This window comes from Pteronotus mesoamericanus, unplaced genomic scaffold, assembly GCF_021234165.1.
Source record: "Pteronotus mesoamericanus isolate MK-2021 breed Mesoamerican mustached bat unplaced genomic scaffold, CSHL_Meso_final scaffold_1186, whole genome shotgun sequence".
In the NCBI taxonomy this organism is placed as follows: domain Eukaryota; kingdom Metazoa; phylum Chordata; class Mammalia; order Chiroptera; family Mormoopidae; genus Pteronotus; species Pteronotus mesoamericanus.
The window spans coordinates 4,752,828-4,776,981 of NW_026555302.1; the positions used below are offsets into that span (position 1 = coordinate 4,752,828).

General features: G+C 53.7%; 1 protein-coding gene across 1 annotated transcript; it reads left to right on the plus strand.

Annotated features, from left to right (window-relative positions):
- Window positions 1-1,194: 1,194 nt before the first annotated feature.
- NCF2 (neutrophil cytosolic factor 2) lies at window positions 1,195-23,381 on the plus strand. The gene is made up of 15 exons (XM_054587533.1): window positions 1,195-1,496; window positions 3,397-3,479; window positions 9,356-9,464; window positions 11,548-11,682; window positions 12,568-12,675; window positions 13,877-13,936; window positions 15,196-15,239; window positions 15,641-15,782; window positions 15,881-15,949; window positions 16,976-17,051; window positions 18,677-18,702; window positions 19,115-19,266; window positions 19,391-19,502; window positions 20,399-20,576; window positions 22,787-23,381. Exons 1-15 carry the CDS (start codon window positions 1,323-1,325, stop codon window positions 22,897-22,899), a joined length of 1,581 nt encoding a protein of 526 aa, XP_054443508.1. The 5' UTR covers window positions 1,195-1,322; the 3' UTR covers window positions 22,900-23,381.
- Window positions 23,382-24,154: the final 773 nt, after the last annotated feature.

Sequence of the window (24,154 nt, forward strand, 5' to 3'; positions counted from 1 at the left end):
CATTCCTTCATCATGTACTGAGTGTTGGTGCTGGGGATTCTAGAACGAAGCGGTGGTACAAAGGAGGGAAAACGAGCCCTGTTACCTGGCATGTGGGGCTGGATCGCAGAGAGGCAGTGGCGTTTAACGGGCCTTCGCGCATGCGCAGGAGTTCGCCCGGCGAAGACGTGGGGTGGGAAGGCCATCCAAAGACGGGGAACGGGTGCGCGTTTGCTCCGTTCTCCGCCTTCAACCCTCCACGTCCTATAGAAATACAATTGTAACTTTTATTTTGGGGCTCTTAGGGAAGTTGTGCAATACATAGTGAGTTCTTTCTCTTGCTACAAGGACATTTTCTTTAATATTAACAAGGAGTCAGGATTTCAGTAAGTCCAATTGTTATACTCTGTACTCAGAAGGGTTCCTTAGGGAGATCTTCCTGATTTTTACTTTTTTGGGTCAACAAGGGAAAAAAATCTTTTAAAAATATTTTTGTTTTGTATTTTTTTTCCACTACCATTTAGTCCCCCTATACCCCCCTCACCCTCAGGGAAGGAGGTGACTAGCAGACACATCAGCCACCAATGAAACAGACCCCTTGCCTCTTCTGTTTTTCATGCAGGGATGGGAGAAGTCATAATTCACTGTCATACATGGATCCTGGTTTCAGTGTTGGCAGCAGATTGCTCCCTTCTGAGCATCTTATGTGTCCGTAAAAGCGACCTCAGACCCAGATGGACACCCAAGACCATCCTCGGGCATCCGAGATGTGCTAATGGTTCATTTTAGCTCAAGATGAAAGACAACTCTTTCAAGATGGTCTGTGAGGTTATGAGAAGGCGGGCGAGGAATTCACGTGAGGCTGGAGCAAACTGCCCTCCCACCCAACGCCCTCATTTAACAAGAGTGTGGTGATCAGAGCCCAGGGAGGCACGTGGGCCTGCCCAGGTTGCCGGGGCAGAGCCCTGACCCAGAGCTTTGGCAGAAGCAGGGGAAGACAGAGAGGACAGGTCGGGTGACAGGGCAGAAGCATTTTGGGGAACTGATCCATCGCAGCAGCATCTGATGTACTTCCTCTCTCCCCCACACCCCGCCCCGCCTTGCCCTATCTCTCTGTCTCTTTCCTTTTCTCTCCTGGCAGGGTTATGCGTCAGTTTCCGAAAGGTGGGGACATTTCCTGACGCCTTTGCAACACTGGGAAGCTGTCTTAAATGAGGTCGGACCCATTCGGAGCACCAGGCTGGGCAAAGTGAAGGCCTGGGCCGGCCCTGCTGGGGAAGGGCCCCACTCACCCTCTCCCTGCCTCCGGCCAGCACGCACGGTCCCCTGGTGTCCGCCCGACCATGTCTCTGGCTGAGGCCATCCGCCTCTGGAATGACGGGGTGCTGGCAGCCGACAAGAAGGACTGGAAGGGAGCCCTGGACGCCTTCTCTGCAATCCAGGACCCGCACTCCAGGATTTGTTTCAACATGGGCTGCATATACACCATCCTGGAGAATTGGGCAGCGGCAGAAAAGGTGAGTGAGTGGAGGTTCCTTTCCCCTGGGGGCCCCTCTCAGCCGTTCCCAGCCCTGGCTGCCCTGAAGAAACCTCCTGGGAGCTGTGCAAGAACAAAAGCTGCCCAGGCCCCACCCACAGAGATCCTGATTTAATTGGTCTGGGGAGGGGCGTGGAAGCCCTTCATCTTTAAAAGTTCCCCAGGTGGTTCGAACAGGCTGCAGGGCTGAGAACCCCTGTGGGAGATGCTCTCCTTTCCTCTCCATCTACGAACTGCTCGTCCCTCTGGAATTGTTCTCTAACCCCTTCAAGGAGATGCCCCTGGTTCTATCTTCGTCCATGAACTCCTACTGGCCACACAAGGGATCTGCGTCTCACTGCTTCGCACCTGACGCTAAAGCACCTCTTTTTGGCTTTCCTGGGCTTTCACCTGCAGGGTGAGCTTTGTCTGCCCAAGAGGTCAAGAGGAGGCACTAAAGTAAAATAGGTCTCACCTATGTGACAATTCATCTACGTGACAATTACACGCCACACTCTTTTAAGGATGTTGAGGCTGGTGGAAGGAAATCATATTGTGATTGGTTAATGATGTCTGCCGGGGGCACAGTGTGGGGCATTTCAGCATCTCTTTCAAGTAGTTTTTCTCCTGTATCCCCGGGTTGAGCATTCAAGCATCGCCTTTAGGATGGGTTACGGGAAGCTGGAAAGGGTGTGGAATTTGGAAGCAGATCTAGAATCAAATCCCAGCTCTGCCTCTCTCTGGACCTTGGGTCCTCAGCAAGTCATGTAACTTCCAGCTCTCAGAGTCTCAAGGGGTTGAACATCTTGAGGATTAAGTGAGAAGCCACCTGTTAAACTGCTGCGTCACTCCGCACACGGGTGCAAGTGTTAGTTCTTGTTTTCATCTTTTAGCTGGTCTTTGCAAGTCCCTGTGGACAGATGGCTGACTCCCCAGCCCCCTTCTAGAGCCAGTTCCTCCCACAGCCATCCTCGCTGTGACCGGCAGTGAGCAAAGAGAGCAAGGAGAGAAGCTACTTGGAAGGACCCACACAGACCGAAAAGTCCATCTCGGGTCCAGAGTGGGCAGGAGCATGCGAGGGCCCCCGCCTCCTCTCTGGGGACTGCCAGGGGGCTGCGCAAATAGCAGCACAGATTCCGGGGGCTTCTGGAGGCCCAGTGCACGCTGCAGGGGAGAAGCCGGCCTGGGATGGCGGCGCCAGCTGGGACCCTCGCCAGGCTGCGCAGGCCCTGCTCCCCTCCAGCTCTGGCTGCGCTCCGGGCTTCTCCCTGCATTCTTCTGCTGCTCACTCCCTCTGCCTTTCTCCAATTTCCTGCTTGAGTCCTTACTCCTGGTATTTTACATGCACTTACTATTATTATTATCATCATCATCCTCACCAGAGCACATGGTTTCATTGCTTTTGGAGGGGGGAGAGAAGAGAGAAACATCATCAATTGGTTGCCCTCAGTACGTGCCCCAATGGGGGATCGAACCCTCAATGTTAGGTGTATGGAACCAGCCTCCAACCCACCAAGCCACACTGGCCAGGGGTATTTGTTATCATTTTAATCGTGTAATACTGATATAACAAATCTATATAACAAATAAATATAATACTGTATATGACATTTTAATTGTTTTCATATTTCATTGCTTCTATTATTTTAATCCTATTGGTAGTCTTGAAAGGCATAAATTAATATCACATTCTACCAAGGAGATTACTAAGGTCAAGGGAGATTAGGTAACCTGCCTCATGGCATGCCACCAGGAAGTGACAACACAGGGTGTTCTGACCCTGGTGTCACCGTAAAGACACGAATGATTCTCGAGACCCTTCTGGCCTCACGCTCTGGCTCACGTCCCACCTCCTCCCTGCCTGGCCCCGCGGCCACCAACGGACCTCCCCCTCTCCGCAGGCCTTCTCCAGAAGCATTAACCGAGACAAGCACCTGGCGGTCGCCTACTTCCAACGAGGCATGCTCTACTACCAGATGGAGAAGTAAGTGGTCCGGCGTTGCGCAAGCTGCAGACATTCGCAGAGCAGCCAGAGCAGGGCTCAGTGCTGGGCGTTTGAGGAGTATCTCTCCAGCCTCTGGTGCGCAGTGGGACTGGACCTTCCCCAGGCAGTTTTGCAACAAATCGGCCCGAGGCAGAAGCCTTCCCGGGCTGGGAGGGTAGGCCTGCCACCCCATTAGAAATCAGCGGTGTCACAGCTCACAGCGAGCCTGCATAAGCACGGCAGGCCGGTGGTCAGCTGGCATGGAACCCACAGGCATCCCTCGCGGGTTGCCGTGGCCCGGCGTGGGGTGCTGGTTGTAAACTGTCGGCCATTGAGGGATTGCCCCTGGGGGCCCCCTCCTGTGGGGCATTGACCTGCCACACAGTGAGGGTTATTGTGAAAGCACATCAAACCTTCCTTCGTTTCTGCAGATTGTGTTTTCAAAAGCCTAGTTTAATCCATGCAATGAAATGCTTTTCAGCCACCAGAATAAGAATACAAACTATTAATATGATGTGTACAAGAATATATCGATATAGATAAATAAGTAGCATATATATTAACCTAGAAAAAAGTTCACAGGAGTTGTTAAATTTAAAACACAGGTTTCGAACAGTACCTATAGCACAAGCCCATTTCTGTCTCACAAAATAGTCTGAAAGGCCATAGACCAAAACGTTGTCAGCAGTTCTCTCTGGCTGGTGAAGTGATAGGGATTTCCATTTTCTGCCATCCGTCTGTCTGTATTTTCCGGTGTGTTTACAGTCAACACAAAATAACTAGTAAAAAGATAAATAGGAAATCAAAGTTAATCTCATTTTCATTCCCCTCCCCCAAAATACCCCCAAAACGACCATGCAAATAACAAAGGGAAAATAGGTTAAGTATTAACTTAAAATGTTTTAGGGGATGACAAGCCTTTGTAGAAAGGGTTCACTCCATTGGTGGGCACAGCTCTAGGGAAGAAGATTTCAGCTCAGGCTAATGAAGAACTTGCAGCAAAAATGGTCAGAGCCTGGTGTCTACGTGCGTGCACACGCGTGCATATAGCAGGTGAGGCAGGGCGTTGCTGGGGCAGAGAGGAGGCTGCAGACAACGTCCAGGCATTGGGTGGGCTGGGCTCTGATCCTAGGGTTTGGTCGAAATCCAAACCCAGTAAGCCACGGCGCCCAACCGTTGCCAGGGGCAACTACAAGAAGCTCAGAAGACTTCCAAGATGTAGATGCAGTTGCTTCAAGCAAGGGAAGCAAGGTCTTCCCAAAAGAAAAACCACACAGAGGCAATCAGGAGGAAAAGCCTGGACCTGCGGTGTGTGGAGTTCGCAGGGCAGCCCGGGCACCAATCCCCCAGCTGATCTTTGATCTTAAAAGACGAACTGGCAGCCCTTCCTTTAATTAGCTCCAACAGCCTATAATGAGGAAAGATACTGTTAAGAGGAAAGGCTCCCAGGAGAAATTTCTACCTGCAAATGCCCAGAAGTCCCTGAGCCTGCAAGGCTTGGAGTTTGAGAATTAGAAACATTTTAGAAAGATCTAGAAGACAGACCCAGAATTCAATTAACATGTGATTAATAGTAGTTAAATCTGAGAGAGAAATCCTCCAAATTTCACTGATAACTCGACGAGGATCTATTGAGGAAATGATATAAACGAGGCACTGTTCTCCACCGGAAGTTCCTCCTTTGCTTTTGCTCATAGGCATCGGCCCCCCCCCCGCCCCCGCCCCCCCCATCAAGGCTCTGCTCTCGACTCCTTGCCCTTAGGTCACTGTAGCAGTGGTTGCTAAGTGGCAGAATGTGCGGGGTATCTTCCCAGAAGCACACACAGTGCACGCACTTTCCCATGCGGCTTCAGGGGGGTCAACGCCCCCTGAACATCCATACGTGAAGCCTTAGGGATCCCACCTTCTCCCGTAGCGTGGGCTCCCACTGGTAGCCCGCTGGCTCCTAAATCTCTACCTGGGACCAACCCAGGGTGCCTCTTTTTCCTATACCTTGTCAAGCTGACCTCTTAAACTCACCCATTCTTCTCCATCCCCCCCAGCACGACCCTGGTTTAGACCCTCATTTTTCCCCAAGACTCTGTTGCAATCACTTCCAAACTGATTTCTCAGCCACCAGTCTTGCCTTGTCCACCCTTATTCCAGGCTGATCTTTAAAATAATTGATGTTACCTGCTTAAGAGCTGTCGGTGGACCCCACACTGTGGGATAAAGGCCAATCTCCTCGCCTGTTCCTGTGTGGCCTGGCTGCAGCCCGCCCGCCCACTGACACTCCACGGGTCTGCCCAGCCACTCAGCCCCGAAGGTGGGTGCCCTCTCTTTGGGTGCCACCTTTTAGAACGTCTGTCTTCTCTCTGACCGATATTCACTGAGATATTTGTCTCCTTCGCTACTCTGTGAGTTTCTAGATAGAAGAAATCTCTACTTACTCACTCTTGTTTTTCAGCATTGAGTATAGTAGTTAATACTTGCTAGGTAAATTAATTAAACTAAAGGGAGAAAAATACACCCTCTGCTTGCAGGAATTTACTAAAAGGGAAAGGGGTCACAAACACCTGTGACTATAACGCAAGGCAGAAGGGGGCAAAGGCTGTAAGAGATATTTTAAAACAAGGGCCATGGGGAACGAACTAGAAAAATGGCTTCTTGGTGAGTGGGCTCCGAATTCCCCAGATTACAGCGGGGCTCCTGTTCGGGCGATAATGTCATGGGTGTGTTTTTCTCTCCGCTTTCCCCGCTTCCATACGTCCTGTTGCTCTCCCGTCATTATAGAGTCCCACCGAGCATCGTTAGAGCACCTGTCTGGGAAGGCAGGTGGTGTCTCGGTGACCAGGGCCAGACCGTCTCACTTCTCTGCCCCCGGTCTGCCATCCGAAAGGGGAAGGAAGCTCTCGGTGTTCCACATCCTGGGCCCTATGACTGCAAGGGCTGTGATCATAACTGTGAGACCCTTTAGATGGTACTGGCCCAATGAGGTGACGCAGCAAAGTCTGTTCTGCAGCCTTTGAAACTGGAAACTGTGACCTCTAGCCGGTCACAGGTGTGTTTGACATTTTGGCTTTTCTCAGCTGCTAAAACTCTTGTTATCCTGGACTGCGGGATGCATGGGGCGTGGGTAGAACGGGAACACTCGTGAACAGCAGTTACTAAGGAAACTTTTCAGTGAGGATTATAAACCTCTCAGGCTCAGAGTTTGTGGGCGCTGCCCTGCCGAGCTCCTGCCGCCGGGCGAGCGGGGATGGCTCAGGTCAGCGCAGCCAGGGCGCCCGGCAGGAAGCTGCCCGCCGCACCCTGGCCTTCCAGGGGACGCTGTGCTTTCCAAATGGCACCGAAGAGAGATGAAGGAGGGCTGGAGGCGGCCGAAGCTCCACGGCTCGGCCCCGCAGCACCCGGGTGCCTGCTCCCCTGGAGTTACGCACTGAGCTGAACCGGGCCGGCGCAGCGGGCAGCGGGGCTGTGCGCCCAGGCGGGTGTCCCTGCGGCGGCGCAGCTCCCGGGAGGCAGGCGGGGGCTGAGCGGGGGCGGTCGCGGGCAGCTGGCGAGGCTTTTAAAGACACGTTTAAAAACCGACATTCAGCAGAGCGCTCCCCACCGATGTTTAACACAAAGCGAGCACTTTGAATACAGATAATTTGTGGGTTCTTTCTCTCTCCCGCGGGGCCCAGAGTTTTAGACATCTTGTTGGGCTGGAGAATTATGAGAAGGATTTCGCTGGGGTCATTCAATGCCAGGTGACGCGGCGGTGTCGCTGCACAGGTGAAATTCATCCGCTTCGCCAGGGCTTTTGCCACGGAGGCAGCTCATTGTGGGTAAATGCTGACGGTACCCGGGAACGTGCCCTCCGAGGACGGCGACTGTCCCACACGCAGACAGGGGACGCCAGGGAACTGCATGTGCGCGCAACAGGGCGCCTGCGTTCCCCCTACCCCTCCCTCTTGGCTCAGTGAGTCGGAACCAGGACCCCAATCCTCCAGCTTAGAAAGAAGGCGCAAAAACACCTAAAGAAAAGGTGTAGCGATCTTGACGTGCTTCCTGTTTCCTAAGGAGGAGCTTGCATGCTTTTCATAGCGTTTACACTCATCTTACTAACAATGAAGGTCTGTTAGAGGAAGCCTTTCTCCTGTTTCTCCCACTACTGCTGCCGCCACTGCTGTCAAACGCAGGGGTGACAGAAGGCTCAGCTTCTCCCCCAACCACGTGGGGACACGTTTCTTAGGCCTCTCTCCGCAGCCCGCCCTCCTGGTCCACACTCCACACTCCCCTGAGATCAGAGCTCCAGCTTCTACAACCCTGTGCTTTTCTCTCCCGGTAATACAGCCTAGAGTGTTAAGGAACCAGGTACCAAATGGTTGGCATGTGAACTTAATTAACAGTTTTAGAGCTGAAAAAAAATGTAATAATAATAATAATAAAAATTACTATGTGTGACGGACACCTACCATCCTAAGCCCCTGAATGCTTCACCCCGTTTAGCTCTCACAGCCCTGGGAGGCACGTGCCCCTGTTATTCTCTATTTCTGAAGACGAAGAAACAATCTTAGAGACATTAAACAACTTGTCCTTTGTCACTAGATAGTAAGTGGCAGAGCCAGGGGTGAAGTCCATGTGGTTTTGACTCCAGAAATTAGATCTGGGGCCACCTATGGGCAGGCTCCTCATACGATAGGCGCCTTGAATACAATTCGCTTCTGGTACACAATACACTCCTTATATTATGGACCCAGAGCCTGAGGCCATGGAAATAACTCACCAGGGTCCCCTGGGCAGGGGCACAGCTAATGGACGTGGTCCCAGGCCCCTGGCCACTGTCCTTGGCCACCTTCATGACACCATACCACCCCCTAGAGTCCCCCGCGGCCAGAGGCCGCATTCCAGGCTCGCCTCCAAGAGAAGCCACATGTGGCAGCTCTGGGTCAGACAGTGGCCTGGGGACTTGTGGTTCAGTGCCAGGTGGGAGCCACACTAGCAGTGAAATCGGTCCCTTCCCGGCCAGGTGATGGGGGGTGGGGTGAAGGCAGCTTGTTTTCTGCTGCTCCCCCAGCCCCACCGCCCCACACCCTGCAGCCCAGCAACGGCTCCCTCCCCCCGGGCAGGCAGGTCGGGGGCAGACAAGGGAGACACGGTCCAGGTCCTGCCCCCGGGTCTGTGGGCCCTGCCGATGTGACCGGCCGCATTCCCCGCCCCGAATCCATGACAGCAGCCCAGGAACACCCGGCGCTGGTCAGCACAAGGCCAACCCAGGAACGCATAGAGCCCTGCCAGGAGCAGGGTTAGGGATGCTGTTACTCAAGGGGTGGCTTCTTTTTTCCAAAGTGAGTGGAAGGGGAGGGAGGGGGGAGGAGACTAAGCAAGCCACAAAACCAGGAGCTGAACGGGACTAGAAGCAGCCATGGAGAAGGCGGCTCTGGGCACGAGGGCATGTCAGCGGCCGTGGGAGGGGCCCCGGAGCAGCGTCCCTGCGTCAGGCTGGCCTGGCCTCGTGCTGGGAGTGAGGAGCGAGCGGTCCTCTGCACCACCTCTGCACCACCTCTGCACCACCTCTGCACCACCTTGCGGGGACCCAGGGTCCCAGCAGGTGCTGGCTCTGCCTGGAGCTCTCAGGGGAAGAATGGGGGCTCTTTTGCAAAGTGACAAACCTGTTGTCAGAAAGGTGGGTGTTGTACGCAGTGAACAGAGAAGGAAATACCCCAGCTGCCTGAGCCTGGGGGCCAGCCGGGGTGCCCAACCCCAGGGGCACCTTGCGCCCTGAGTTCTATACAGAAGTAGAGCTCCAGGCTGGCAGGGGGATGGATGGAGAAGGGGACGCAGACACACATTTTATTCCACAATTTTCCCTTTGTCCCTAGATTGGTTTATTCTCTCCCTCCATCCTGCAGATACGATTCAGCGATCCGGGACCTTAAGGAGGCCTTGACTCAGCTTCGAGGGAACCAACTGATAGACTACAAGATCCTGGGGCTGCAGTTCAAGCTGTTTTCCTGCGAGGTAAGGAGGATGGGCCCGGCCCGGACACGCGTGTGCTGGCCTGTGAAAGCATTTGTAGTAATTGGCGTCACTCAGGTTGATACACAGTTTGCCCAGCATTACTCTAACAAGTCCAAATCACAGGTTCACCATCCATGCAGGACCTGCCGCGGCCTTGCTCAGTTCCCACGTTACAGACCACGCTCTTTGCTACTAACTGTTCTGGTCTCAAGTCCTCAGTTGATACCCAAAGAGAGAGTGAGGGTAATGTGGCACAAATCTGTCCCCTCTCGCTCAAAGAACAGCTCAACGCACACATTTAGGAATGGTCCCTGTAGAAGGATAACATATTTTCCCTCTTACCAAGCAGGAGAAGCACGACTGGCTTTGATTTCTCACGTTAGCACGCTGTCTCCAGCCCACACCCCTCTTAAACCTCAAATATCCCGGTAGCTTTGAAAAGTGAAATCCCTGCAAATCTCCCAGATCTTTATCTGGAAGAATCAGGGGGAAAAGCCCCTTTGCTTTTGTTCCTCAGGCGGGAGAAGCCAAGTGTTTCAGGGTAGCCCAGGGCTAATAATAATGTCCACAGCTGCACAGGCCCCTGGGGACATGTGTCCCCACCCAGCCCTTACTGCCAGCAGGCTAGCAACGTACTCCACTTCTCCCAGTCTGGGGAATGGGGCTTTGCCATGGGGATTGCTGGCATTTGGCCGGCTTCTAGAGCAGGGTTCCTCAACCGTGGCACTTCTGCTAAGTGGGCCTGGAAGGGGCTGTCCCGTGCATTGTAGGATGTTCAGCAGCATCGCTGGTCTCTCCCCACTAGATGCCAGTCACACTGCACCCCCAGTGTGGCAACCTAAAATATCCCTAGGCATGACCAGTCACCCCAGATCGAGAACCGCTTATGTAGATTGAACGGTTGGGGGACCCAGGAGCTCGAGAGTGAGAATCATGAGCCAGTGGCGTCAAAGCAGCGCCCCATGGGAGGAATGTTCCTCCTGAAATTGACATCAAGATGACCCTGGGGCAGGGAACACTGGACTTCCCGAGGCCTCAGGCCCTTCTGCCACACAGGACTCTCCAGTCACCTCCCTACTTCTAGCGCCACCCCTGCCTCAGAGTGCAACTCTGGCTCAGGGAAATCGCACCATCCTTTTTGAAAAGAGGCCCAATGTTTTCCAGTCAGGGAGTCATAAAAACGCGGTGTTGCCAAGGTCTAAAAAGAAGGTGGCTGGGAACGGAATAGGACGTTTTAAACAACCTTGAATTGTCCTTTCTTCCTGCACCCATGGTGGGGGCGCTGGGCCAGCCAAGTGTGCCTGTGGAAGGCAACCAACCGCTCACGGAGGCTCAGTTTTTTGTTTTGTTTTTTAAAATCTTGCTGGTGCATCCAAAAGACTTGATTCTATGTGTAAGCTGTGATGCATAACAACTACACACACACTCATGAACCTACCACCCGACTCAAGACCTGGGAAATTATCGCCGTCGGATGGGTGAACGGGTAGTTCCCTCCTGCCCAGGGGCGGTGCCGTGCGAGGCTTGTCCCGAGTCCCTTTCCAGCTCTTGTCCATCGGGTAGTGGAGTGTCCTCATTCCTGTATGACTGTCGCACAGTCTTGTGAGTGCCATGTCCCTGGCAGGCTTCCGGGGAGCCGGTGCAGGACACTGCATCTGGAACCCTCTGCCCCCCGCCCCCGCTGCCCCGCACACGTCCGCTCTCCCAGCCCAGGCTCAGTGGCAGGGGCTGTTTGGAGAGGCCACACACATGTATCTTATTCCCAGCGCTTCAAGGGGTCTTGAGCCTGTCACTCTTCTTGATATGAAAGCCACACAATAGCTCTTGTTTCCTCCTGACCTACCTGGTTGTCCAAAAAATGTACCCGAGTCGGATTAATGTATCACGTGAGGTTCGCTTAACACCGTCCTGTGCCATGCAGGATTCAGGAGCAAGACGGATGGTGCTGAGCTCCAGGCCTTCCCAGGAGAGCTGGGGGGGTCGGGTGGGGGGAGAAATGTTGCCAGGAGCTCATGCGAGAGCATCCCCGGTGCCTAGATTTGGAGCAGCTTCTGGTTTTACGGCGTGGCCTGTGCTTTTCTAGGTCTTATATAACATCGCTTTCATGCACGCCAAGAAGGAGGAATGGAAAAAGGCTGAAGAGCAGTTAGCATTGGCCATGAGCATGAAGTCTGAACCGAGGCATTCCAAAATCGACAAAGCCATGGAATGCATCTGGGTAAGCGGCCGGTGATGTGGGCGGGGAGAGCATGTCATTGGATTTTTATTTGTTTCCGGGGACGTGCGGATTGAGAAACCATAGAAATGGTGCTTTTACTTTCTCCGGGTCCCGGGCAGTACTGATCTGAGGGTATAATTTCAAGCAGGGGCTTGAATCTGGAAGTGCTGAGAAGCCGGGGCCTAGAGTATGGGACCGCGAGCCCTGCCCGGGGTGGCCACCTCTCTTCCACCCCCAAGGAGGGCTCCATCTGTGGCAGCAAAGGGGAGCAGGAGGCTGAGGGCCAGGGCCAAGCGCGTGAGGGCAGAGGCTGTGCCTGCCCGCCCCCTGGGAGTCCTGAGCCGGGCACTGTGCCAGGCACACGACCATGCTCATCGAAAATGCCTTGGTTATATAAACAAACGGTAAAAAGGAGCCATCACTTGTCTGAGCACATTTGGGATGCAGCTCATTTTAAAGCAGAATTTTAAAACGCCAGGAACAAGTGGGTCCAAGTTGGTCTTTACATTGCTGTCCTTGTCTGTAGACACCGATCCCAAGACAGCTCTGTTCTGAGCCTCCCTTGTGGGAACGGTGCCTCCTATGCTGTGAGTGACAGCCCCACCCAAGCCACGCAGAGTGGGAGAGGGGCAGCTCCCCCGGGAAAAGAGGGTGCTGGGAAAACAGCACTGGCAGATGTCCACACGGCGTCTCCGTGAAGGGCGACTTTGAAACCCACCTTTCCCACCTTAGACACTCCGGACTGGAACACGTTCCATCCTTCCACATTTGGAAAAAGCACTTTTGTGAGGTGCTCTCAGTGGATCCTTGCATGTGAGGCAGGCAGGACAAGCCTCGTTACTTGCGCCTGGCAGGTGAGGAAATACTCTGCTGTCTGTGTTGCAGAAGCAGAAGCTGTACGAGCCGGTGGTGATCCCCGTGGGCAGGCTTTTTCGACCCAATGAGAAGCAAGTGGCCCAGCTGGTGAAGAAGGACTACCTAGGCAAGGCTACGGTAGGTGGATCCCTCAGCCTCCCCGGGTCTCCTAAGACATGGGCCATGCGGAGCACGGGGGGAGGGGCTCTTAGGAAAAAGGGCTTCCCTCTTGGGGTTCTGCCCTGGGTTGGCCAGAGAGACTGTTTGCAGTACGGAGGTCTTGTTGAAAGATGCTTCTAGTTTACTTTCTCTGGGCTCCTCTCATCCCTCCCTTCCAGCCTGGCCCTGAGCGAGGGCCGACTCCCAGAGGCTGAGCCTTGGGGACTGAGCCAGTGAGAAGAAGCCACAGCTCTGAGGCGTTCACTCAGTGTGGAGGGGACATGTCAGGGGAATGGACCCGCGTGGCATCTTCTTGGCTTCATGTGCCCTGTGGCCCCACTTGCCCAGCCCTGTGCCTAGACTGGAGTTCTTCAGAGTCCTGGTCTCTAACCCTTTTGGGAATGACCCACAGTTAGTTGGCAGCCCCCTTCCAAAGCTGCCCGTGACTATGACACCTTTGTAGGGCTAAAGTCACCTACCGCTGGGGTAGCTCAATCTGGCGCGGTAGAGAGACAGGGTTAGTGGAAACCCCAGTGTTCGTCAATGGCTGAGTGGATAAACAAAATGCCATATAGCCATCCAATGGGATAGAAGTACCAACACAAGTTACAACGTGGATGAACCTTGAAAAGATTGTGCTATGTGAAGGAAGCCAGACACAAGAGCCGCATGCTACGGAATCCCATTTATAGGAAATACCTAGGATAGGTCAATGCACAGAAATAGAAAGCAAGCTGGAGACTGCCAGGTGCAAGGAGGAGAGGGGATGTGGACTCACTGCTCAATGGGTGTGGCATTTCTCTGGGGGCTGGTGAAAATGCTTTGGCACCAGAGAGGCGCGGTGGTTGCACAGCGTCACAAATGTGCTAAATACCACTGTATCGTTCACTTTAAAATGGGCAACAGTATATTATGTAAATTTCACCACAATAAAAAAATTCTGAGAGAGGGAGGGCGTGCTGGGTTAGTGGGGGCAGGGTGGGTACTGGTTTCTGCAGTTGCTGAAACTTCTAACCCACGGGGTCAGCCATTCAGTCCCTACCCACTGTCCACCTCTGGAGCCAGGCGCCAGCGTGAATGGAGCCCGGGCGTGAGAATGGGTCCCGGGTGTGAGAAAGGAGGGCACTTGATGGGGAAACAGGGCTGGCTGAGCCCTCACGCCCTTCTTCCTCTGTCTCAGGTGGTGGCGTCTGTGGTGGATCAAGACAATTTCTCAGGGTTCGCGCCTCTGCAGCCACAGGTGAGGTGGTCCTGCCTTCTCGGGAGACCTCGGTCTCCTGAGCTCTTTGTGAAACGTCCAACAGGGGAGAATGTTTCTGCCGAGTGGCTTTGTTTTGAGGGCTCCTTCACCTGAGCTGCCCGGGCTGCCGAGGGCGTCTGCCTGCTCCTCCTGGTGTCCTGGGTTCCATGACTGGTGGGAATGAAGCAGTTTGAGGCTTAACCAGCCTCAAGGCCTCCAGCGACGAGCACCCCTGCTTCCCCTCACCCCCAACGGCCAGTGCTTGCTTCTCTACGTTCTAAGAAAGCTGTTGACCGTCTCTCCTGAAGCTCAGGCCCTTCCCTCAGAAACCTGAAACGCAAGCTGGCACGGGCGTTTGAACAGTTCTTCTTTTTGGACCTGGGCTAGCCGGGGGCTCCCGTGGGGGCCGGGGCCTGAGGCCGGGAGCTGTCCTGGCTGCGTCCATCTGCCTCCGATCAGGGGTTCCCTGGGGAGCGCAGGGAGGGTGCCCGCAGTGAACCATTTTTGTGCCTGTGCTGGGAAGAGCGTCCGGCAGGCCGAGGGGAACCTGAGCTGTGTTGCAAGGGAACAGGGAGGGCAAGGGCGCCCCTGCGTGCCTGAGGGCAGCGCTGACAGCCAGCCCGGGTCAGAACGGTGGCCGCTGGCCCTGAAGGTGACCCGTGCTGAGGCTCTGGAGGGTGAGATAAGCGAAGGAGAATAGAGATCCAGATCCTCTGATCTCGTTCTCACAGGAACTTGTGGGAAACCTTGCAAAGACCCTTGGCCCCAAGGGGAGACGACTCCCAGAGCACTGGGCTCCGTGGGACGACCCAGCGTGGAACCGGGGCCACGCAGGGAAAGGGGACTCCTGGCCAGTGGCTCTTCAGTTTAAATACCCGCAAGCGTCATGTAATACAGCAGACATTAATTATAGAACAGCTTTTGGAAACTGTCCTAACGAAGGGACAGAACTCAAGGTCAAAAGCGTCCTCATGATGCCGTGTTGCCCTGTGACAGCTAAACATCCCCCAGAAACCAGGTCTGGCTGAAGACCAATCGCTGCGCCGGCGAAACCTGCGCCCAGGGAGCGGGTGGGAGGTGTTATTTTCCAGCGTGGAGCCGGGGTCTGCCGCGCGGTCTCCCTAGACGGAGTCTGATGGAACCAGAAAGCGCATCCTTTGATTTTCTGCTCTGGGAAGAAGGTTCGAATTACCATTAATAGTCTGCTCTCTCTTTCTTTCCTGCCCTGCTGGTTTTCATTTCTCCCGAACGTTCAATAGGCCGCTGGGCCTCCACCCAGGCCCAAAACGCCAGAGATCTTCAGGTAAGTTAGACTCAGATCGCTGCGCAGGCGGGCCCCGCCCCAGCCCGGACCGGTGGCCGCGCAGGGGCGGAGAAAATGAAGCTGGGGTTGGGGGCCCCTCTGCGGCGGGACGGACCCGGGGGGCCTAGCGACAGCGCCAAGGTGTCCCTGTGTCCCCATGTCAATGTGCACAGCCACCATGTAGTGAGGGTTGTTGCGGAAGGGCAGTAGTGCCCCATGGAACACAGCAGCCCCCCACCCCCCCGCCACGAGGCCAAGCCCCCCGGAGCCAGGCGTCCTGCTCAGGAGTTCCAGGGTGTCCGGGGCGCGTCTCCCAGCTCTGAGTCCCCTGTGCTTGTCCCATAGTGGGAGGGGATGCGGTCCAGGCCAGGCAGTGGACGGAGTCTGTGTCTACCCCTCAGGGCTCTGGAAGGGGAGCCTCACCGTGTGCTGTTCGGGTTTGTGCCCGAGACACCGGAGGAGCTCCAGGTCATGCCCGGGAACATCGTCTTCGTCTTGAAGAAGGGCATCGATAACTGGGCCACAGTCATGTTCAACGGGCAGGTACGCAGAGGCCCCGGGGGTTGGGTTTGGTGGGCATGGGATCCTGGCGGCCAACGACAGAGCTTTCTGAGCACCAGTGTATGCTGCCCTCTTTGCAGAAGGGGCTCGTGCCCTGCAACTACCTGGAGCCAGTGGAGCTGCGGATCCAGCCTCAGCAGCAGCCTCAGGTACGGGGGGGGGGGGGGGGGGACCGGGGGCGTGGTGTTGGGGGCAGGCAGGGCCTGCCCCAGCCCCACCCCAAACACTCACAGGCCTCTTGCCATCTTCATGATCACTGAAGACAGACTTGCTAGCCCTGGGCCTGTCTCTTGTGGCACCAGCTGCCCGGAGCTGAGCCTGGGACGAGGGGAAAGGCCCCGATGTGCTGAGTGGGGGCATCTTCAGGACCCCCTGAGCCCACTCACCTTTGCGATTCCTCCTGGTCACAGGTGACATGGGACCCAAAGCCCGTAGTATATGACGGTTAGATCTTCCCTGAAATGTCCTCTTTACCTGGAAAAGTAGTCAATGCTTTCGCTGGTGAAATGCCATTTAAGAAAAAGAAAGAAAAGAGGCCTGCTTTAGAGCACTGCCTGAGAAGGCTTTGCCCATCACTGCTTCTGAAGACGCCACCACCCCCTCCGTTGCCCCTCAAGGGCCCGCCCTTCTGCTGGGCCTGTGAGTGGCCTTTGTTGGACCTAAGCAGGGCATAGATGGCTGAGGGCCGTGGAACCAGGTGTCCCCTGTGGGCTCGGTCCTCCCTGGGCAGAATCACGACATCCAAGTGACTTGGAAAGGTTTCAATGCCATACAAAGAGAGGTGGGATTTTTCCTTGGAAGGGGGAAGGCGTGGCGTGAGACATGAGCTAGGACCAGGGCTGGGGTCCTAAGCTTAACCCACCCCTCCCCCACCCCTGAGGGTCTTCAGTGTGGCTGACGGGGCGGTTCGGCAGCAGGGGCCTTGGCGGTGGGGGGCGGGTTAGGACTCTTATTTCCACTGTGGCTCGCTTGCACCAGGCCAAGCCTGCCTCCCCTCCACCCACGCTCCCCTCCGGCCCCCCTGAGTGTCACCACCACCCCAGCTTGTTGGAAGTCATTTGCATCTGGCTCCTTTCCCTGGGGATCTGCTGGGTCTCCTTCTACCTGCACTCCTGCTCGTGCCTCAGAACTTGGTCAGGATGAAGGTTCTCACCGTCCCTTCCTGTCCCCTCCAGGAGGAAGCCTCCCCGGCTGCTGATATCCCAGCCCCGCCCAGTTCCAGTGCTCCTGGAAGACCCCCGCAGTTATCAGGTTAGTGTCCCCCCGGAGCAACGTCCCAGGCCCGGGGGAGGGAGCGCCCCAGACTGCTTCCAGGAAGGGCTGGATCCTTGTCCTCTCAGCTGCCATTCAGTGGATGACCACACAGCCCCAGGGCCCATCCCTCCTGCACCCCCAACATAGGAAAGAGTGCCCTTCTCCCCGCCTGCTCCAGAACACCCGTGGGGCCGGGTAAATGTGGCTGGTTTCTGGGGGCAGTGAGTGTCCCAGCTCAAGTAGCACCAACCACGCCCCAGGAGAAACAGTTGGAATAACTCAGAGGTGGGTGGAGTGGCTCTTTTCAGAGGGTCTGCCTGGAAGGAAGCTGAGCTGCAGAGCCCTCAGGGACAGACAAAGGGCCCAGGGGCGGGTGTGAAGGGAGCCCCTCCTGGAGCGTGGCGAGGAGAGGGCTGCGTGGGACGTAAAGGGCTTTGCATCTCTAATGCCCTGCACGCAGATTCTGCGTGTGTTCTGTGGAGAGGCGTCAGATAGGCGGTTGGCCCAGATTCTAGAACAGCGATCCTCACGCTGGCCAGACCTCAGAATCCTCAGTGCTCTCCATAGTGTTCTTGCTTAGGGAAATGTCACACCCACAGAAAAGTTGAAGATACGGTACAAAAGAAGACCTGAGCACTTTTCACGTGAATCCACCAATTGTGAACATGTTACACCATGGGCTTGCCCTGCTCCTCTATTGACTTTTTTTTTTTGAGAGGTTGAACCACTTGAGTTATAGATTCATGATGCTTCACCCCACACTTCAGCATGTGTCTCCTGATAACAAGGACATTATTCTGCATAAGCCTAGTACAGTTGTTATACCTAGGACTTTTTTAACATTAAGATATTATTATAGAATGCATATTGCATATTCAAATTTCTCCAATTATCCTCCAAACCATCCTTAATGGCTTTTTGTCTTGTTTTGTTTTTCTCTCTAAGGGCCTATCAAGGATCTCCTATTAACCTAGGACGATTTTAAGCATATAAATTCCTAAGCCTTTGGTTCTGCTTTTTTAGGATGAGAATTAAGCTTAGGAACCTGTATTTCTAGGAAGAAAATTCCCAAGTGATTTTAATGGTCATGCTTGGTTTGAAATCAGTGATCTTTTTTTGATCATGAATCCCATAGAGCACCTTTATGGTGCTCTATGCATATTGCAAATATGCAAAATTATATGCATATTGCCCTGTTAATATATTATCACATTTAAAGACGTACACAAAAATAAAGGATGGGGTAAAAACAAGTGGTTCTAACATTTCTTCTTGTGGCCCGGGGCTCATCTCATGCGCCCTGTTTGTCTTTGCTTTGGAGCCCGCTGGTTTAACTGCCCTTTGGGGTCCCTGCCCACCCCCTGGGTGTGAGGATGGGCGGTCCTTTGATAATTATGCACAGGCCCCCTAGGAGCACAGACCCGGGTCCTTTGTGCGTTCACGGCTTTGCTCTCACAGCCCCTCAGCATGGGATTTCCCCCCCACACTAAGATTAGCCATTGCCCCAGAGATCGAAGGGTATGGAGTTGGGGGCCCTGTCCTAAGAGATTTCATTCTGCATATGGAAGGGGCTGGTCAAAGTGTTCATACATCTTTTTTCACTCCTTACCTTCTCCATCTAGGTCAGGAAGAAAAAGAAGAGTCCAAGGTAACCTTTTTCCCTTGTGCTATTTCACACGGGAGAGAACGGGAGAGCCTGGGCTGTCCGCCATGGGCGTATCTCCCTTGATGATAGAAATAGTTCCAAAGAAAGTGTTGACCAGTTGCCACCGTACCCACAGTCCATGGGCCAGGGGGCCCCTCCACAGCCCCCCGCCCCCAGGCACACGTTTCCTGCTCGCCCAGAGCTGGTGGGCCCGATCTCGCTCAGCAGGAATTCCTATCCAAGCACCAGTTGGGCTAGACGACCTCCGAAGACCCTTCATGTTACTTTTACCTCTTAGCCTCTCTCCCGCTACATACGGTGCTCCCTGAGCTACCCATAAAGCTGTGAGGATCCAGGACGTTGGTGGCAGAAGCCTCAGACACTCACGAGTTCCCTGTGCTCCTTCTCCCCCCAGGAAGTGAAGCTCAGTGTCCCCATGCCCTACACACTCAAGGTGCACTACAAGTACACAGTGGTCATGGAGACGCAGCCCGGACTCCCCTACAGCCAGGTCCGCGACATGGTGTCCAGGAAACTGCAGCTCCTGCCGGAACACACTAAGCTAAGGTGAGCGCCATGCAGGCAACGGCTAGGGGGCAGCTGGGGACGGTGCTGGCCTGGAGGACAGAAGGGGAGGACGGTCGTGCACTGCAGCTCTCTGACGTGGTGCTTCCTCATCATCCCCGCCCAGCTATCGGCCCAAGGACAGCAACGAGCTGGTGCCCCTTTCAGAAGACAGCATGGCGGCCGCCTGGGGCCAAGCGAAAAACTACTGCCTGACTCTGTGGTGTGAGAACACAGTGGTGAGTGCGAGGAGCCCGGGGCCGCCTAAAGCCGCGTTTCTGCTGGGCCGCTTCCTCGGCGGCAGCTCGGCATTTACCAGGCGCTCGTTTCCCTCTTCCAGCCTCGCTTCAGGCGAGGAAACCGAGGCTCGGAGGCTGCCGTGCTGGCCAGCAGGGGAGCTGGGGCGCAAACCTGGTCTTTGGACCCCTTGGCGCTGCTTCCGCTGCCTTTCGATACGGAGGCTCGGCCAGGGTTGGAGCAAAGAGCACGAGGCAGCGAGGACTTTTCACACACAAACGCTATGGCAGTCAGCCTCGCGGCTTCTGGTGGTGATTTCTGAAACCCTGTGATTCACATCTCTGGAAACTGCACCCTTCATTAATGGCCATGGCCTTGGAGAGTGTGGCTCCGCGCAGTGGTTCTCAAACTCTGGCAAGGTCCAGAGTTACCTACCTAGAGGTCTCGTCAGACAAGGGTGCTGGGCCGCACTCACAGGGTTCCAGATTTACCAGGTTTGGGACGGAGCTGCAAGTTTGTATTTCTAACCAAGTTCCTGGAGTGGTGGGCGCTGGGGAAAGGGTGTTGCACTCAGCTGGAGACCTAGGTTTGCCTTTGCGTTCTATCGCTCACTCCGCCTGTGACAATAGTACCCATTCTACCTTTTTAGGATTAATTGCTTGTTTTCGGTAAAACTTTAAGACGACATGCGGTCCTGCAAGCCTTTAGTTTCGGGTGCCCGACCATCCGGTGCTCACCAAGTACATTAGGTCTATGCCAGACACCGACCCCAAACCTGCCTTTGTGAGACTGTATCACAGGTGCGACACGGACATCCCGCCGACTGAGTCCTTTAGTGAGGGCGTCGCCGCTCCTGTCCAGGAAGTTAGGATAACTAACAGGCCCTTTATTGTTTCAGGGTGACCAAGGCTTTCCGGAGGAACCTGAGGGAAGTGAAAAATCTGAGGCTAATAACCAGACATCAGCGCCTCAGTTTAAGGAGGGGAGCCAAGTGGTAGCACTCTTCAGCTACGAGGCTACCCAACCAGAAGACCTGGGGTTTCTGGAAGGGGACGTCATCCAGGTTCTGTCCATGGGTGAGTGCTACTCCTGGATATTGGGAATTAACGGACGTGCCGGCAGGAATAAATTCAAGGGCAGAAAACATCACTAACCTGCCAAGGGAACTTTGGCCCGTGGTTCCAATCTCCTTCCCAGCTTTCAGCTGGAGGGAGCACATCTGAGTGCTCAGCCTTTGTCCACGTGTTGCTCTAGTGGACAGGGAAGCAGTACGTGGCGACTTAGAGGACATTTCAGTACATTCCCATTTACAGACGGCTATGTTTTAGAAGCCATGGACTCTCATTCTCGGAGTTCACCAAGTGGCAGGTGGCTGGAATCATTTTGCCTTCGCACCAAGTCGCGTGACACCTACCTTCCGCACACCACAGTTCTTTGGATAGATGCACTTTCAAAGATGAGGGTAGAAGAGGGTAAATTTTGTCTTAAAAGCAGTTATTCAGAAGCACTATGCATCTCTGGTAGCTTTCTGGATTCTGTTAGGAATCACATGAAAAATTGTAACAGTAGCGGAAAGTTTTAATTTAGTGCTTCAACTGCGGTACACCCGTGCATCCTGTGGAGAGTTTGTTCAAATTCCTTGGCCGGGCTCCCAGACGTGCCGACTCAAGTCTGGGATGGGACCCACAGGTTTGTACTTCCAACGAGCTTCTGCTCACTATGCCGAGTTCTCCAACTGGAAACAAAGGAGTGCTATCCACAGCTTTGTTCACATGGCTGAACTATGCATCAGCAATGCAAAGCAATCAAAAACAAATACTATAACAGAAAACCCAGCAGATTAACTGAGAGTGGGGTATTTTACAATTAATGAGGTAGACGGGGAGCACACAAGGACGTGGCAATTAACAGTATGTACGTACCTTCCTAAAGGGAGAATGGAAACTCAGTGATAAGAATTGGGTTTAGTAACTCCCTGTACTTGTTGCATTTTCTGTGTTACTATCAACCAACCAGCTAAACTGTCCAGAGCTTTCTGGGGGGTAGGGGGCGGGGGGGGTGATGAGATAAACACACAACACAGAAAAACTCTTTGGGTAGATAAGGAAAGTGGTGTTCTCCTTGCTGTAATATGTACAACAGTCTTAAGCTAATCCAATTGTGGAAATACCCCGTGTAATATTTTGAAGCTTTATCATAACACTTAAACAGAATTCAACATAAATGTTGGGTGGTGCTGGGGGTGAGTTCAACCGTGTGTGACAGTTATGAGATGGCTTCACTCACAAAGCTCCTCACACTTCAGTGTGAATTACCTGGGGACCTTGTTAGAATGGACTCCGGCTCGGGTTTGGAGTAGGGCCTGAGATCTAGTATTTCTAATATATCCCAGGACCTCGGACAGGTCGATGCTCTCAGCCCACGGCTTGTGTTATTAACAGACCTCCAACAGGGGCTGCCATCAGCAACGCCTTACGGGAACTTTAGGGACCACCCTGATGCCCGGCCATGCCCCTCGCAATTACAGCCGTTTCTGGCGTGGGGCCCAAGCCCCAGGCCCTCCTGTCTGATCTAGATGGAGCACATCCAAAGGTGGACTCTGAACGAGTGCTGTGGTCTGGCGGACGGGTTTTGGAGCTAGTCACACCTGAACTGTCTGAAATGAGCAGAATGAACCCGAACAAGCTATTAATCTCCAGGTCTCCTTTTCCTTAGTAAAATGGAAATACACCCGAGTTATTACGAAGTCTGAGTGTGTGTGTGTGTGTGTGTGTGTCCTAGCACTGTGCCTGGACTTTATCAAAGGCACAGAACTGCAGCTATTAAAATCCTCGCTTTACAAACATGGACCAAACACCTCACTAGCGCCCATTCTCCATTCTTGGACCACCCACTAGTGACCATTCATTAACAATACACTTAACCAATGGCATGTTCCTTCCCCAGGGTCAGAACAAAGGTTCCCAGCAAAGCTGATAAAACTCTTCTGTTAAAAAGTACCATCTAAAAGATCATTGCTCGATCCCTTTCATCTTGTTTCCCCGTGAAATGTCTTTCATTCATTCATTCTGCAGTTTACTGCTCCAGGATCACGCCCAAGGCTCAGGCATCAACAATGAGCTGGCGAAGCCCTATATTCACTTACCTTGAGTCCCTTTCCAACACCGACTCCTCCACTGGCACAACTGGGGGCGGAGGGCGGACCCACGACCTGTGTGCCACACCCAGGGCAAGGCCGTTTTACTAACACAGGTCTTACAAATCCGTCTCTACTCTCTTTCACCAGTGAACGACGACTGGATGGAAGGGGAGTGCAAGGGGAAGTTCGGCATTTTCCCCAAGGCTTTCGTGGAAGAACGTGCAGCTGCAGACCCCAGCGGCGCTCCTAGAGGGGTCTAGGGTGCCCGGCAACCTGCAGAGTTGAAGGAAAAAAGTACCATCTCATTTGTAAGATTGAGGACGCCTGAGCGGTGCACCATAGCGAGACCATTATGGTTTGGAAGTGTTCACTTTTTCCGGTTCAAATGGAACCGATCAGCGATGGGAGAGTTTAGGATTATGAGTCCCTTGGGGCGGGGTGGGGGGTATGGTCGGACGAGTCTGGAAGGGCACGACGGGTGGTTTCCTGCTGGCGCTGGCTACCCAGCTCTGTTCACTTTGTGAGAAACTCACCGAGTTGTACAGTTATTATTGGTGCACTTCTCTGTATGTGTGATAAAAATAAAAGTCCAAGATGCCCAGAGTGCAGGCCCAAGGCCTAAATGAAACTCTATTCCTGTAGGATCACATCACAGACCCCTGGGGCCTAAGTAACTTCCAGGTGACTCGGGAGGCACACACACAACATTAACTGGTCTTTACGTCTCCTGGCTTTAACAGAACCTGCACTGAGTTAGGTTCCCGTAAAGGTACTAGAATTGCATCCCTTCACACCTTCTCAGAAACATTGCTTAAGAGCTTAATGGGAATGTTTGCCACTAACACTTAACCGATGAAAAGGAGCCGTGTTCAGGCAGCCAGCTGGTTAACGGTATCCTCTTAATTAACACTTCACACTATGTACACCACCAGCATCCACGATAGAATGCTACGGTTTTAGTCACCATTTAACCAAACGGCCTCTTTTTCAGGGTTAACTTGGATGAAGGGTTCCATAAACACTAGACCCTAACCTCCCTCCTGCCCTTCTTATAGAGAATACAGGGCTTTGTAACAACTTTTCAAGTGTGCACATGCTTGTGAGAGACGAGAGTTAGGAGTAGGCTGACTCAACACCCGGGCGGAAGGCCTGGCTGGCCGCCACCGGACGTCCTGGACACACCTCGAAGACATGCGACCACAAAGCTGAGGGCAATCATTACTGTCCCTGCTCATCACTCCGTGAACTTTCCAGGCCAAAAGGATAAGCTATCTCTGAACAGCCCAGCAGAGAAAACAGGGATAAAAATGGAGGATGTGTTAACTCCTTTGCATAAGCCAATTCTTTATTAAATGAAAGAATTTTGTTAGGTTTTCTTCCCCTCCCTTCCCATGCAAACGTATGGTTGGTTTGGAAAACGCTACTAAAAGCAAAAATAACCCTGAGGCATATTTGACTTTGGACCATCTTTGCTTTCCTCTGGATGACTTCTGAATAGTTTCAAGTCTTGCTTTT

Excerpts from the sequence above, each read along its gene's own strand:
- NCF2 (XM_054587533.1), top strand. The coding sequence starts at position 1,323 with ATGTCTCTGGCTGAGGCCATCCGCCTCTGGAATGACGGGGTGCTGGCA. Across the intron at positions 13,937-15,195 it reads TCGCGCCTCTGCAGCCACAG|GCCGCTGGGCCTCCACCCAG; the intron begins GTGAGGTGGTCC and ends AACGTTCAATAG. Across the intron at positions 17,052-18,676 it reads AAGACCCCCGCAGTTATCAG|GTCAGGAAGAAAAAGAAGAG; the intron begins GTTAGTGTCCCC and ends TTCTCCATCTAG.